Here is a 16,083-nt window from a genome sequence, read left to right as displayed (position 1 = left end):
GCGAGTGCCAGAAGCCCCAGAACGCGGCCGCGGCAAGGACCCCGGCAGAGAGAGGCGTCTTCACCGCTGCCTGTCGGCGCCCGACCTGCTGGCGCCCGGCCCCGGCGCCGCCGAGCGCACAGCCCGTGTCCGCACGGCCGGAAAAGCCGCGGAAAATTGCGCCGGAGCAGCGTCGGCGCCGGGGTGTTTGTCAGGCAGTAAAGCGCACGCACCCACCGCCCGGGGGTCCTTCCATTTTCCCGCCTTTTTGGCCGCCATCCTTGGGAGGTCAAGCCGGCCACGACCGGGCAGCCATCTTGTGCGTGGCGTGACGTCACTTCCGCCCTTCCTCGCCGCCATCTTTGTTGTGGCTGAAGCCACTTCCGGCACAGCGGCCATCATTGTGGCGGCAGAATTAAGGCCCCCCCTGCTCTCAGCGCGTCTGTCTAACTTACTTGCCTGAACGAAAAACCTGCCGATGCCGACCGACTCCGAGCACTCCGCCCGATTGTCCGCCGCCTTTCCCGGGGCGAGGACGATGGCGGCGGGGCGCAGCGGCTCCGTAGCTGGGCGGCGGCCGCGCCTGCGGCGGCAGGCATTGGAGTCAACGCCTCTGCCGGGGTCCTCCCGGCCGGCTCCGGAGGGGGGGGGCGGGGGGGGCCCGACGCGGCTCGGCTCGGTTCGGCTCTTTCCGGCCCGCTTCGGCTCGGCTCTTTCCGGCCTGCTGCGGCTCGGTTCGGCCCCCTCCGCTTCGGATCGGCTCGGCCCTGCTCGGCCCCCGCTCGGCCCGGCCCCGCCCGCCTCGGCGCACAGCTGCAGTACCGCTCTGTGCCCACACGGCGGCAGCACTGCCGCACAGCTCAGCCCGGGGCGGGCGGGGGGGCGCCCCTGCACGTGCAGAGAAGCGAGGCCAGAAACCACGTGTGCAACCCCCTTCCAAAAACTCTTCTCCGAGGAACGCCCCAAAACCCACCCCCCATCGAAACTTAGCAAGCCCTGCCTCTAACCAAATAAAAAACAAAATACCCCTTCATTTAAATGTAATTAATATTTATTTCTATCATATTGAGCTATATTTATACACATAGATATAATGCATAATCAATATAAAAATATATGAACGTCTATCCATGTATTTTTCATATTGAATATTAATCTACTTGTCTAGTTTTAGATTACTTGGTTTTTTTAGTTTTTATTTAAAATTACATATAGATATATCTCCCTATATTTATTTCTTTATTATAGACGTGTATATTTTCCTTTCTATATTAATCATTTAAAAGCTCTGCCTCTAAGCCTCTAACCAAATCAAAAAACAATTAAACCCTTGTTTTAAATGTTTTTAATATCTATTTCTATTATATTGATCTTCTATATTTGTACACACAGATATAATGCATAACAGATATGAAAGTACATTACCATCTATCTGTATAGCTTTCATACTGATTATTAATTTACTTGTCCAGATTTGGATTACTGGTATTTATTTCTTTTTTATGGCTCTATCTATCTATCTATCTATCTATCTATCTATCTATCTATCTATCTATCTATCTATCTATCATCACCCTATATACATTTCTTTATTATAGATGCGAATATTTTCATTTCTATATTATTCATTTATATGCCATGCCTCTATCCAAATAAAAAACAAAAAGCCCCTACATTTTAATATTTGTAATATTTATTTCTATCATATTGATCTTCTTTATCTATACACATAGATATCAGACATAACTGATATTAAAATATATTATATTAGCATCTATCCATATAGTTTTCATACTGAGTATTAATCAATTTTTCTAGATTTAGATTATCTGTATTTACTTCTTTTTTATGGCTCTCTCTCTCTCTCTATCTCCCTATATCTTTTTCTTTATTATAGATGTGTATATTTTCATTTCTATATTATTGATTTAAATGCCAAGCTTTTAAGTAAATAGGGGAACCGAGTGACAGGAGCTGCGGCGAGGTACGGGTCGTCGCGAGTGCCAGAAGCCCCAGAACGCGGCCGCGGCAAGGACCCCGGCAGAGAGAGGCGTCTTCACCGCTGCCTGGCGGCGCCCGACCTGCTGGCGCCCGGCCCCGGCGCCGCCGAGCGCACAGCCCGTGTCCGCACGGCCGGAAAAGCCGCGGAAAATTGCGCCGGAGCGGCGTCGGCGCCGGGGTGTTTGTCAGGCAGTAAAGCGCACGCACCCACCGCCCGGGGGTCCTTCCATTTTCCCGCCTTTTTGGCCGCCATCCTTGGGAGGTCAAGCCGGCCACGACCGGGCAGCCATCTTGTGCGTGGCGTGACGTCACTTCCGCCCTTCCTCGCCGCCATCTTTGTTGTGGCTGTAGCCACTTCCGGCACAGCGGCCATCTTTGTTGAGGCAAGATTAAGGCCCCCCCTGCTCTCAGCGCGTCTGTCTAACTTACTTGCCTGAACGAAAAACCTGCCGACGCCGACCGACTCCGAGCACTCCGCCCGATTGTCCGCCGCCTTTCCCGGGGCGAGGACGATGGCGGCGGGGCTCAGCAACTCCGTAGCTGGGCGGCGGCCGCGCCTGCGGCGGCAGGCATTGGACTCAACGCCTCTGCCGGGGTCCTCCCGGCCGGCTTCGGCGGAGGGCGGGGGGTGCGGGAGGGGGGCCCGACGCGGCTCGGTTCGGCTCTTTCCGTCCCGCTTCGGCTCGGCTCTTTCCGGCCTGCTGCGGCTCGGTTCGGCCCCCTCCGCTTCGGATCGGCTCGGCCCTGCTCGGCCCCCGCTCGGCCCGGCCCCGCCCGCCTCGGCGCACAGCTGCAGTACCGCTCTGTGCCCACACGGCGGCAGCACTGCCGCACAGCTCAGCCCGGGGCGGGCGGGGGGGCGCCCCTGCACGTGCAGAGAAGCGAGGCAAGAAACCACGTGTGCAACCCCCTTCCAAAAACTCTTCTCCGAGGAACGCCCCAAAACCCACCCCCCATCGAAACTTAGCAAGCCCTGCCTCTAACCAAATAAAAAACAAAATCCCCCTTCATTTAAATGTAATTAATATTTATTTCTATCATATTGAGCTATATTTATACACATAGATATAATGCATAATCAATATAAAAATATATGAACGTCTATCCATATATTTTTCATCTTGAATATTAATCTATTTGTCTAGTTTTAGATTACTTGGGGTTTTTTTGTTTTTATTTCAATTTATATATAGATATATCTCCCTATATTTATTTCTTTATTATAGATTTGTATATTTTCATTTCTATATTAATCATTTAAAAGCCCTGCCTCTAAGCCTCTAACCAAAAAAAAAAAACAATTAAACCCTTTTAAATATTTTTATTATCTATTTCTATAATATTGATCTTCTATATTTGTACACACAGATATAATGCATAACAGATATTAAAGTACATTACCATCTATCCATATCGTTTTCATACTGATCATTAATTTACCTGTCCAGATTTGGATTACTGGTATTTATTTCTTTTTTATGGCTCTATCTATCTATCTATCTATCTATCTATCTATCTATCTATCTATCTATCACCCTATATCTATTTCTTTATTATAGATGTGTATATTTTCATTTCTATATTATTCATCTATATGCCATGCCTCTATCCAAATAAATAACAAAAGGACCCTACATTTAAATTTTTGTAATATTTATGTCTATCATATTGATCTTCTTTATCTATACACAGAGATATCATACAGAACTGATATTAAAATATATTATATTAGCGTCTATCCATATAGTTTTCATACTGAATATTAATCTACTTGTCTAGACTTGGATTACTTGTATTTATTTCTTTTTTATGGCTCTCTCTCTCTATATATAGATCTACATAGCTTCCCTATATTTATTTTTACATGTATACATTTATATATTTCTCTTTCTAACGTTCTGCTTTTTGAAATTTGCATTTCTTTCTCTTGGAAACTCTCCCAATTCTTTCAGCTAACAGGTCAGAATGACAAAAATATAAATCCCTACTCAACCCCGAGCGCAGAACGCGCTCGTCTCTATGGACCTTAGGCCCAGAAATTTCTCTCGGTGCATTTTAATACCTCAGGGATGCACACATGTGTTTTATACACTCCCATTTTACAGGGAAGTAAGAGGTGGAAAGACAAAACCCACTTTCTTAACCCTAAGCCGTTCCTGACATAACAAAACCCTAACGACGGAGCGCACAGAGAGGGGGTTCCTTTCCAAGGGGATTTGGAGAGGTCAATTCCTGTCCCTTGCCAATACCTGCGGTAAAAACCAGAACAACTCCACAGGTTTTTGGATTCTGCACCCAGCCCTCCCAGGGAATTTCCTGGCAGCTTGGGGTCCCCTCTGGGCAAGGGTACCCAGCACCAGCCCTCCCCATTCCCCGCTCACCTTGCTCCTCCAGCGCAGCGTGTCCCTCCCTCTGGCGGGGACCTCGGCGTGCCCCAAGGGACACGGGAGCCCCCCAGTCTCCACCCCGTCCCCCTCAGCCTTTGCTCTTCCCCCCCAAAGAAGGCACAGAACAACTCCAACTGCCCTGGACAGCAGCACCTTGCTTTATTGGAAGCCTTTCTAGGTCTAGACCCCCTCCCAAAAAGGAGCTCTGCTTCAACAAGAAATGGGGGCAGGTCCCAGAAATCCCTCCCCTAAAACCCCAGGCACAGGTCAGAGGCAGAAAGAGGGAGTGGTGGCAGAGAGGACACAGGAAAAAAAGAAAGAACAAAAGAATGGGCTTTAGGATGAAACAGAAAAACAAAACAGAAAAAAAACCAAACCAAACCAAACAAAAATCCCACCAAAAACCACCAAAAACAAAAGCAACCAAACCACCAAAAACCAAAACCCCCACCCAAACCCAAAAGCTGGGATTGGCAGCAAGACAGAGATGGATTGAAAAAGAACAGAGCCAAGGAAGGGGACAAAAGGATCCACTGGGAAACAAGGGCACGGGGAAGAGCAGAGAGACAGACGGAATTAAAAAAGGCACGTGAGTGAGCTATGGAGAAGGACATAGAAAAAGGCCGAGAGCAGAACACACAGCAAGGACAGAGGGATTCTGTCCTTGATTGGACAAAAGGGAAACAAGGAGCCAAAGGGGAAAGGACCACGCCAGGGGCCAGCAAGATGAACAAGATGGACAAGGTGCTTCTCCCTCCTGTCACTACAGCGAGCGCAGCTTCCCTGCAATTTGACGTCTCTTCCAAGCACAACAGGTGAACAAGCAGGTACTCACAACATCTTCTTAATTTGTACTTTAGGCAGCACAGATCTGCCGGGAGAAACAGCAATTCAAGGGCAGATTTAAAAATGAAATTCCCTCTTGCCGCTCTCTCTGCCTTTTCTCCAATTTAGACCTGGGCTGGGAAAAAGAAAGCAACAAACACTCATAAAACAACATTAAGGTGTCTTGGGAATGCCCAGGCCTGGGAGAAAGCCCTTCCCACCACCCTTCTGGCCTTTTCCCACTCTGAGGGGCTGTGGAAACGCACAACCAGACCCGAGGCGGACAGCCTGGGATGTTTTCTGTGCCCCAAGCACCCCGGGAGCCTGAAGATGCTCTGGATTGCAATTCACAGCCTCAGTGAATTCCGCATGGGACAAACAAGTACTTCGGGCACAGAGGAAATACAAGCCACCATTTTCAATAGTTAAAATATCCGGGGGAGCTTCTGGTTACTTACAGCAGCGAGCTTCAGACGGCCTCTCTTACGGATGTATCAGGAAAAGCAGTTTCAGGTTCCTTCTTATTGGAGCCCAACTCCAAACGGGAAATTTCTCACGACTGCTCGTGGCAATTGAAACTCCAGGAGCTCAGGAAAGCGATTCCTCCCCCTGAGCCATGTCTCACCTGGCCCGAGCAGCCGCAGTGCTTTTATAGCTCCTCTCTCCCTGCTTTCCACGTTCATTTAAATGTAAAAACCTCCAAGCTCTGCCTCAGGCCCCAACCCCACCTACTCAGATGCTGCTGCATCGGCCACGGGGCCAAGGTGGGGGAAAACGCAGGTTTTGTTTGCCGGGAAAGGCTCTGCCGGGCGTCCCCGGCCCCGCAACTCCTTCCCGGCTCCGTGCCCGCTCCCGCGCTCCTCGGGGCATGTCCCGGGACCGCCGCTCTCCGCCCCCCTTCAGCCGCAGCAGCCCCCGCTCTCCTCGGGGCATGTCCCGGGACCGCCGCTCTCCGCTCCCCTTCAGCCGCAGCAGCCCCCGCTCTCCGCCATCGCCCCCCGCTGCCGCAGCCCCTCAGAGCCGAGCCCCGCCCAGCGCCGCGCGGGAGCCCGGTGCGCATGCGCGGTACTGCCCGACCCGGTGGCGAGGCGGCGCGGCGCATGCGCACCGGTAACGCGCCACCCGAGCGGCGCGCGGGAAAAGGTGGATTTGGGTTTTTAAGTAATTTTATTTTACGTCTCTGCGGAGTTCCGAGCAGAACGTCCGCATTACTGGAGGAAAACGATACAGATCAGACGGGCGCGTATCCATCGGCACCGAAACATGCCGTTCACACTGCGGGTGCCCCTGTCCTGCGGAGCTCCGCTACAGTCCCGGCAGTTCATCCCGGCACGGACAGAGAAAACTGCGCGGTTTAAAGAGCGCTGAGATAAAGAAAGGATACATTAGGAGGGGACACGGATATAAAATAAATTAGAAGCATCTGTAAAAGTTTCTTTCCATATACAAAATAACTTCTCTTTTTTGGGGGCGACTATCATTTTTTTCGATTGACAGTCCATACACAGATAAACCTTTGTCAGCTTTGTTTTGGCGCCTTGCTGTACTACTCTAAAACCTAAGGCAAGAAACTTAGCTTTACAAGGAAGACTACTACATTTCTAACCTCCCCCTGCCATCAAGTCACCACTAGAACAGAGATAAGAATAAACAGCTTGTGCTGCTTCCAAAGTCTCCTGCAAAAACAGATCACCGTGTCCCTTTGGGCAGTCTCAAAAATGCAGATTCTTCTTTTGCCTCCCGCTTTCAACAGCTCCAGTCAGGTCCCATTCCCAGGCCTCGTGTCTCGGTCCAAACCACACAGGAACCAAGTCTGTGTTCGCTTGCCTTGGAATTCCTGTATGGAATCCATTCTGTTCCCATTCTCGCTGACTGGGTTTCTTTACATTTTCTCTTTTTTGTCCAAAGGAAATGCCTCGGCAGTGCAAACACCAAGTAGGTACGAGGAGCCTCCTGCCCTTCCCCTCCCCAAACAGCAAGAGATGGCCCTGGCGGTGCCCAGAGGCCTCCCAAGGCGTTATCTGCAGGCACAGGACTCCACTGTCATGTTGGGGTACACCTTCAGAACCACGTTTTTGTTCTCATCGAAGAACAAGATGCTGAGAGAAGACATTTTGTCGGGAACGCAGCAAGGCTCGGGAATGCCGGGGACGACTCCGACGGCTCTCACAATGCTCTGGATGGTGGCGTGGTTGGATGGCTTCATGGCCTGCAAGAGCAAGACACGGCAGAACATTTTACTGCAGCCACAATGCCACGGATTGATGTACTCTGCAATCAAAGTGCTCTGTCGAAGGGCCCTGTTGAGACCCCTCGCCTGGAACGTCTGTAGCCAGGGGCACTGCTGAGGAACCGAGCCTCCAAGACAGCCGTACCTCGTACTAAAGTGACATTTTCCTGCAGAGAAGAAACTGCAAAGGACAAGGTTTCCTAAAATTTTAAAAAGGGACATGCTTGGGTTTGCTCAGAAAATGAAACCAATTCTGCCTGGTGAGGTAACCGCTTGATTACAAAATTAAAAACCATTAATGTGCTCATAAAAATAAAAAAACAACACAGAGAAATGAAAAACACAAGGTTTTACCCTGCACCCTGAAACGCTTCCTGATCCAAGTATCTGTACAAGAGGTAGGTGGGCATGAAAGATGCACAGGGTAGGGACTCGTGGTTTGGTTTTCACAGCTGTTCTTACACACAGATTCTGGGGATCAAAACATCACGCATTGGTGAGAAACATACAGAACCAGGTTATTTTGGCCAGATGTTCAGTTTGCAGTTTTGCTGCAGTGAGAGCTGATTTGTTTGGGACAAAAGTATCCCAGCCTTAAGGGCTGGATACGGACACGCAGAAAGCGCAGGAACAATTCCAGCTCGCCCTATCGTCTGCGCAGCACATCAGCACATCGAGCTCTAAGTCTCCGTCTAAGCTGATGGAAGACATTTCTGTCGGGTTGTTTTGAACTCAAGAGTACCTACACTCCTCAGCAGTAGCAGCCAGGGAGTTAAAAACGCGTTTTAGATTATGATAGGACTCAGACTTCTGTATCATTTCTGTCCTCAAAGGGAAGTGGAAGCTGCGGTAGCCCCCAGCCACGTTTCCTTCCTCAGCTGCTGGGCAGCATTCTCCCCAAAGTCACTGGGAGCCCTGCAGCCGTCCTGAGCCTGCTCATCACATGCCAAGAGGCAGAGCACCTACTGTGATCCTATTTCCTGCAGCCGGTAGGACTAAAACTAAAATCAGGACTCCAAATACGGCACCTACCATCTCCTCATCAACCTTCTCCTGCAGATACGGAATCCATAGCCCCCAAGGGCTAAATGGCATCGAGCCAGCTCCAGGCTAAACAGCACCCAACACATTGCAAGCACGGCTTCCAGTGGGAACAGCCTGGACTCGTGCTGCCCTGCAAGGTGCATCTCAGCTTGACTGGGCAGCACTCGTCAGAGAACGTGCCCTTCACCGACCCCAGCCCGTGCTGAGCACCATGCAGCGCTCCTTGGGGCGCACCCTGGAGGGGTGACGTGCTGTGACCGTGACGGGAGCAGAAGCCACAGCCCCGTGCTTCTCGGGAGCCCCAGAGGGGCAGTTCAGTTCTGCCCTCGGGAGAGCTGAAGAGCCACGGGGCCTTGCACAGGGGCTGGCTCGGGCCGCTGCCCGCGGGCCACCAAAGCTCCGTCCAGCACGTGGCTGTGGAAGGCAGGCAGGAGCTCGCTCAGAGGGGAGAGGCAGGCGAGGGCCAGCAGGAGATAAAAGTGCCGAGCTGCCTCCGAAGCGCCGAGCCTGTGATCGAGCTCGGCTGCGGTCGGAGCACGCCTGTCAAGCTCAGGAGCCTGGCTGCCCTGCAGAATGTCACTGCAGCTGGGTTACAAGCAGGGCACACAGAGGCAGCTACCAGCTCTCATTCCTGACCAGGAGAGCGTCGCCCTGGCCCGCAGGCCCCGCACCAGGTCACACTCCCAACACCTGCGGCTTTGACAGCGGTCAAACCGGCTAACTACAACCAGGGCACGGGGAAAAAATGCAAATCTGGGCGTGAGGGGGGAAGACATCTGTTCTCCATCACTCAACAGGTTGCTAAGTCTAGGAGCTCACCCTCAGCAAGGGAACATGATGTACCCAGAGGCACAGACTAGTCTGTTATTGCCTGAGCACCAGGGCATTCTGCAAACATGGCCTTAGCAGCAGCAGGTCCCGTGATGCTCAGCCTTACGTCCTGCCTCTGCAGCTGGAGGTAGCAAAGTCGAATCCTCCTTGGAGGAGAGGACCCTCCTTCCACAGCTTGCTTTGTCTGGGTGCCATCCCCTTTGGTACAATTCTTCCACCCATCTCTTTCAAAGGGCGACTCCCTTGGCTCCTTAAACCACTGAAATGTCACGTATATTTTGGAACCAACTGCTCTGGATTCACTGTGGCAGCAATAAAGACTCTGAAACGGAACGCTGCAGTGAGTCCAAGAGCCCTGCCTTTACTGATGTTTCCTGCAGGTGTTACTTGTGCATAGCCCTCATTTCAGGCCAGCCTCGAGTCCCATGTCCTGCTCTCAAGTTTCAGCAGCCCCCAAGGGCTACATGTTGCCCAGAGTGACCCTGGACATTGGGAGCAGAGCTCTCTCTAGGTCACCTGGCTAGGAGCACATCAGCCTCGCCTGCTACTCACACGGAACCAGCTCATACAAACCAGAGGATGTCTGATATTCTCAGAGTCACTGGGCCTGGATCCTTTGGGGCCCCTTGGTCCAGTGAATCAGAAGCCATTCACTGTGCTTGAGGGGCACCCCAACAGGACCTGCCGCTGCCCAGAGCTCTCTGCCCTCAGGGCAGCCTTGCCTGGAGCCTTGTGCCAGCTGCCTCTGGTGGGGCCCTGGGCTCCTTTTGGGCACAACAAGCGCCTCCTACACAACAGTTACCCAAATCTGGCTTGTATTTTGTTTGCTAAACAGGCCAATCACGAGTTCACACATCATAAGCACTACTCGGGAAATGTTTTATGGCAATTTGGGTTTCGGATGAAAAGCTAACAGCAAGTCAAGTTTTTTTAATGACCTTTGCAAGCTCATCTCTCTGGTACGCGTTCTAACCAGTGCCCACTGCTGCGTGGGGCGAGGGCAGCAGCTAGGTCCTATCCCCAAACCCACGCTGGCCCTGGCTGCCTTTTACTGACGTGGGAAACAAACACCCGGTTTCTGGTAACAGCGAAAAAGAACGGACAGAGCCCATACCTTTGGAATGGGGAACTGGCATTCTCCTGAGCAGTAATAGGCGTCAAAGGACTTGGGGGAAATAATCCACTCGCTCCAGCCGATGTCTGCAAAATCCACCTTGAGATAGCGCCGGGCACAATACCTCGGCTCGTTCCACTGCTTCCTCCTCGCCTTCTTCAGTGTTTGCTCGTCAAACTGGAGCGTCTGGCTCTTCTGCAGATGATGCTTCCTCTGCTTTTTCTTACTCCTGGCCCTGTCTGCTAGCTGCGGCTGGAAGGCCTTGTAGGGTTTTTTGCCTTCCCATCTCTCGTCCTCAGCGTACTGGTACTTGGCTCCTGGAAGCTCGTTGTTCTGCAGCGGCAGCAGGATGTCTGCGGAGCGTTTTCTCCGGCCGTTATCCACGCTGCTGCTCGTGCGGCTCTCCGGCTTGGGAAGGGTCCTCGCCAGAGGACGGCGGTGTCCTCGCAAAGTGGAGACAACGCTCTCCGGCTCCGAGATAGCGGAATCGTTGGCGTAAATCAGGATGTAGGGTTCGTAGGAGGAAGATGCTCTTTCCCAGGGATGATGGCTGGTCAGATCCATTTTAACACTGAGCAGCAGCTCCTTGTTCTGCTTTGCTTCATGCAGGAGCCGAGTGATATCCTTCCACTGCCAGGAGAGGATATCCTGGGAAGCAGAGGAGACATTTATGAGGAAATGCCCCAGGCTCCGAGTCGGGTTCCCGGCTGAAGGAAAGGTCCAAACTGAAAGATGTAGCTGAATTTCAGGCTTCCTGTGCCTGTGATGAGAACAGCCTGGGAGAACAGAACTGGACTGGGAACAGTTCCACTTCACATGCAGCAGATCACCAATATAATAATACACCGAAGCTGACAAGACATTTTCAGACTCTGTGAGTGATGTCAAGTTAAAAACGTACATCTCCTGGCTTTCAGGGCTCCCTAGGAGAAAAAAAAAAGTACTCAGATAAGAACATGGGCATCTAAAAATGTCATCCAGAGGAGACACAGGCTGCTCTGACAGCCCTTTCGCTAAGTCAGATACGAATCATGCAGGAAGTCTTCCTCTAAAATGATCAGTTATACTGGGTACATTTAGTCATTCCATCTAGGACACCACATCAATTTTCATGCCAGAGTTAGAAGGTACTTACTAATACAGCTGAGGGCAGGCAGACAGTGCTGGAGCATCCTCGTTAACCCAAGAAAGCCAATCCAAAGACCCGATCTGAGGGGTCGCGGGGTGGCACACCCCCTTGCCTCTGTGCAGGGGTAAAGAAGGCAAGGACGGCTCCTCTCACACCTGGGACGTGCCTGTGCCAGGCAGGAGCGACGCTTTCCACAGCTGCCGAGCCCGGGAAGCGGCGCTAACCGCAGGTACCGAAGCCAGGGAAGGGCGGCTGACACGGGCTGGGCTGGGAAACACGTGGGGGACTCCAACCCCCAGAAGGTGCAACAGCAAGGCTCAAGAGGAAGGTTTAATCTGTCTTTTAAAACTCTCTCTGGGCTGCGGTTACGCCTGTCCTCGAGAGCAAGAGAAATACAGATCCGAATGCTAAGCTGTAAAACCAGGCTGGCAGGGAAATGCAAATGCAGGAGAGGTAAGGTATGGTCAGCAGCGCCCCCCTGCCCCGCCACAAAGGGCTGGCCACATCCTGACACATCAGAGAAATGAGGATATGCAAAATCAAATGTTTTTTGGACACCGTGGCATGTCAAAAGCCTCTCCAAAGGGTTAGGCCAAGCCATGACAAGCACAGAGACTGGCCATGGACTAGGGATGGCCAGACACCCCGCTCCCACCCTGCACACAATGTAGGAAGCCCTGGCCCAGGCAACCGAAAACATCACTTCCAGTACTGACCTTTCATAGACTTTGACCATCCCATGTTCTGCGTGACATTCAGTGCCTCCAGCCTGCAACAGCCCCATGGCCAGTGACATTCACTCCAAGTGTGGCAAAAGCCTGTAATCTCCGTGTGCTGCCCCATCCCCACCCCAAAAATCCAAGCAGCTTCCTCCGCTTCCAAACATTTTTGTGTCACAATATTCCAGTCAGTGCATTAAAAAAGCGGGAACTGGTCCCATTAAAAGGAGAGAACCCTTCTCCCCAGCTTAGCAGGGACTTAGCTCCATGGAATGATGGAAAAAACTGTTTTCTTCAGTGGAACACAGCCAAAACAGTGGAAAGGCCAAATCAAGTAAGGAAGACACCTTTGTTTACACATTCAGCCTAATGCGACAGCCGAGCACACAGGCAACTTCCCAAGCGCTGAAAACTCACGTACCAAACACATCCAAACTCTATTACAGGTGCCTAGGGAACTAGATTTACCTGGAATGCCATCCCACTTTTTATTCCTCAGCCAAAACCGGCTCTTGTGGTTATGCTTGCACTAGGCATACACGAGGACCCGATCTCTGCTTGGTTTGTAATCACTAATGTAGTGAGGTTAACAGGTCATCTGGTAGAGCACTGCGTAGATGAGTCTTAGGGGCACAAACTCATGGTGTCTCATGAGCACCTGTTTAAGAATTATTACTTAGATCACTGCTCTATGTTGAGTGACAAGTTTTCATCCTAATTTTTATTACTAAACTTAAAAAATCCTGCCTGTTCTAAACTGGCATATTGTATGACAAAAGAAGCTACTTTTGCTCATCAAGAAATTCTGGGCAGCATGGATCAGGCACAGAAGGAGCCTATAGTTTTGGTTAAAAGCTGAATTCCAGCACCCACTTCTGGCATGTAATCCTCTGCCAAGATGAAGCACTTGCAGCAGATGGTGCTATTTTCCTATACAACCACCTCCAAGCTTCAGCAGCTCTGAGTTCTCAAATCTTTCATCTGCAAAATCATCTCGAAAACGGTTCCTAGTGGCCAGCACAGACATCCGTGGAATCACCAGATTCCACTAAAAGAAACCCAACTGCACGGCCTGGGGTTCCATCAAAATTTGGGAGTACCGTGTCCAGTACCCCCCCGATACCTGATGCCCAGGTGTGAGCACTGCACTGAAATAAGTGTTCCCCGGGCTAGAAATTACCCTTAAAAATGACAGACATGCCAAGGAAGATGCAGCCTTAAAATAACTCCATCTTTTGCTCAGGAAAATTTCATTTCACTGAAATGAGACTTTGTCTTTGGGCTCATAGGACACGCTCTGCTGGAAACCATTCCAGAGAATAAGTTGTAAGAGGAAGAAAGAAAAATGAGGAACTGAGCTGCACACTGCTGCCTTCCAGACACCGTGAGGCCAGATTTTAACAGCAACCTCTGCTCCCCTCCACCAGATGTTCCTGCCGGCCTGAGGAGGAGTTTTCAAGACCAAGCTCTGCGTGACGGAGCTCTGTTGAACCGGCTCTGCTCGCTTCTACAGCATCGAGGCGGCAGCCACGAGCCGGGCACAAAGCTGCTGGAGGAGCGGGACGCGGCATCGTTGGCATTCGCAATTGCAAGCGCGGTTCGGAAGGCACGGAGGGGAACACGGACAGGCAGCGGGTGTTTATCGGGTTCATCGGCCTCCTCGGCCCACAGGCACTTCTGTGCTCACCCGTGCACTCGCCCCTTGCCCAGGGGAAACCCACAGCCCAGCAGCACCGTGGTGGGACTCGCGCTGGGACGGCCTCGTGCACAAAGGACAGCAGGGCTCTCCGGGACGGGGCCAGAAGAAGGGGACGGTCCCTTGAGACTGAAAGCAGAATCGCCTGCCTGTTCTACACGTGTACTGGCACTCCCTCCTGGGGGTACCAGAGATGCCAGACTATTTACTAACAGCTCAAGCCCAGCTCCTGGCACTGCAGCCCAAGTACTTGTACCTGCTGGATCTGAGGGGCACGGCCCACGCTTCCTCGCCTCCCCGCACCAACACACAGCTCCAAGGATGGCCTTCAAAGGATGGCCCGACTGGTATTAAAAAAGTATTTTTAAGGAAGTGCAGTAGGTCTGTCGAGACCAACATCATCAAATAGATTCCTGTCAGAAAGGGGATTTCAGGCATCAATAAGCTGGAAGGAGCCTGCTAACATGTGGTGTGTTTACCTTTATAGAGGATGCCCTGACATTTTTATGGACTGCCAAATCTATCCCAGGGGTGAAAAAGATGCAGTAACGAGGACCATTTAGTTATACAGTCACCATTAGCCATCATTTAAAGGAGATGTTAAAGAGGTGCCCTTGTGCCAGCGTATCGGCGTTTCTGCTGTAAAACGTTCTTCTCATCGGTTCACAGCCCAGATACAAAAGTTCACCGGGGCCTGGAAACAGGAACAAGTTCCTCAACAGAAACAGATTGGGAAACCAGATTTTCTCTTGCCTCCCACCTTCCCTCTCGCTTGGCTGCTGGTTCCTAGTTAGCAATTCGCGTTCTGTGCAAAAGGAAAAGATAGGATGCGGTTCTCGCTTTTCAAAGGGCACAGGACCTGCTGCCAAACTAATTCTTTTAGCAAAGCAGGTAAGATCACTGCAGCTAGCAGTTTGATATCAAACAGCAGCCAGTTCACCTCGGATTAAAGCTATCAGTCACTCAAAGAAAGAGCTTAGGTAGAAACAGCAAGGCTGCATACTCGGGACCTAAAACTTAGGCGAGGGTTTCATGCTACCAAGACCACAAATCTGCACATTGCACAGCCTAAGTGCGCTGCACAGTGGCCCCCTGATCTCTTTTCTACCTCTATTAAGCAGGAAGAGCACAGCAGGTGTGAAAACTAAACACAACACCTAGCTCAAAGCTAGCACAAGCCAAGGGCGTACATCCACAGCACACACAAATCTGGGCAGGAGAAGAGCCGATCTCACTCCTCCTCACAGCCACGATTCATCGCTCTTGGGCTGGCGGCAGCAGGCTGGTTGAGGGGAGAGCAAATTGTGCACAGCCTATCCTTTGATGCCAGAGCTCCTCATGCCGAAGCAATGTCTTCTAGAAACAGGGACCAGCAGGGAACTCTGAACACAGGTCGCTCACGTGCACGGCACCACTGCAACACACACAGGAGCCATAAAATTCCAATTCTGGGTCTGGTCCTGAGAGGCCAAACCTACAGATCCTGCCCATTTGCCTCACAGGCTTGCAGATTTGGGCCCAACTGCCCACAACATAGCTTAATGTTTTAGTCCTAAAAACTACCAGGATGCTACTGCTTGCATTGCACTTATAGGGGCGCAGCAAAAAAAAAAAAGCCAAACCAAAGAAACACACAGAAGGGAAAAAAAAAAGTCTCCTGACTGAATAATTGTCAAGCTCTTGTTGCAAAGAACCCTTAATACTAGTGGTGCTCAGAGGGGCCAGCATTTGGCCCGGACTGGTTTCTGCAGGCTGATGGCAGCCAGCGAGGTGCGGCTTTCTCCATGTGCGCTCCGTTTCCCCTGTCTGCGTGGGCACTCTGCACCACTACAAAGGGAAGAAAGGCCTTTTGAAAGGGAGGAGAACATAGTTCTAAAACCACAAGAATTGGCCCAGGGGCAGGTGTAATACCTAAAATGACTTGAACTTCAGTCAATAAAAAAGAGTTTAAACTAATTTCTCACTGTATAGCTTTGCTACAACACCATTAGGAAGACCTTCCAAAAAAGCCAGGACTCATTTGCAAGCCATGTTCCTTAAGCAATGCTAGGACTAAAAATGCTTTCAGAAACAAACCTAATCTGCATTTGAGGCTTTTACCTTTCCACTCTCTTTTATTTTTTCCTGC

The 16,083-nt window shown here is 51.0% G+C and overlaps 1 protein-coding gene and 1 long non-coding RNA gene across 4 annotated transcripts in view; both read right to left on the bottom strand.

Moving 5' to 3' along the window:
* Positions 1–4,502: 4,502 nt before the first annotated feature.
* LOC147653324 (uncharacterized) lies at positions 4,503–6,277 on the bottom strand. The gene is made up of 2 exons (XR_015287381.1): positions 5,651–6,277; positions 4,503–5,328 (listed from the first exon to the last, which is right to left on the bottom strand). It is a non-coding gene; the product is annotated as an uncharacterized LOC147653324 (long non-coding RNA).
* Positions 6,278–6,340: 63 nt separating this feature from the next.
* Positions 6,341–16,083, bottom strand: part of BMP3 (bone morphogenetic protein 3) — a 78,988-nt gene continuing 69,245 nt past the window's right edge. For all 3 annotated transcript variants that reach the window (XM_086890959.1, XM_086890960.1, XM_086890961.1), the window contains 2 exons: positions 10,412–11,334; positions 6,341–7,401 (listed from right to left, as the gene is read on the bottom strand). In XM_086890959.1, coding sequence (XP_086747085.1) covers positions 7,210–7,401; positions 10,412–11,334 — 1,115 coding nt within the window. In that variant the 3' untranslated portion in view covers positions 6,341–7,209. The remainder of the gene's footprint in view (positions 7,402–10,411; positions 11,335–16,083) is intronic.

This window comes from Cyanistes caeruleus, chromosome 5 (assembly GCF_971803275.1).
Source record: "Cyanistes caeruleus chromosome 5, bCyaCae1.hap1.1, whole genome shotgun sequence".
Classification (NCBI taxonomy): Eukaryota; Metazoa; Chordata; class Aves; order Passeriformes; family Paridae; genus Cyanistes; species Cyanistes caeruleus.
Note: the sequence above shows the minus strand (reverse complement) of the source record. Positions and strands in the feature narration are given on the sequence as shown.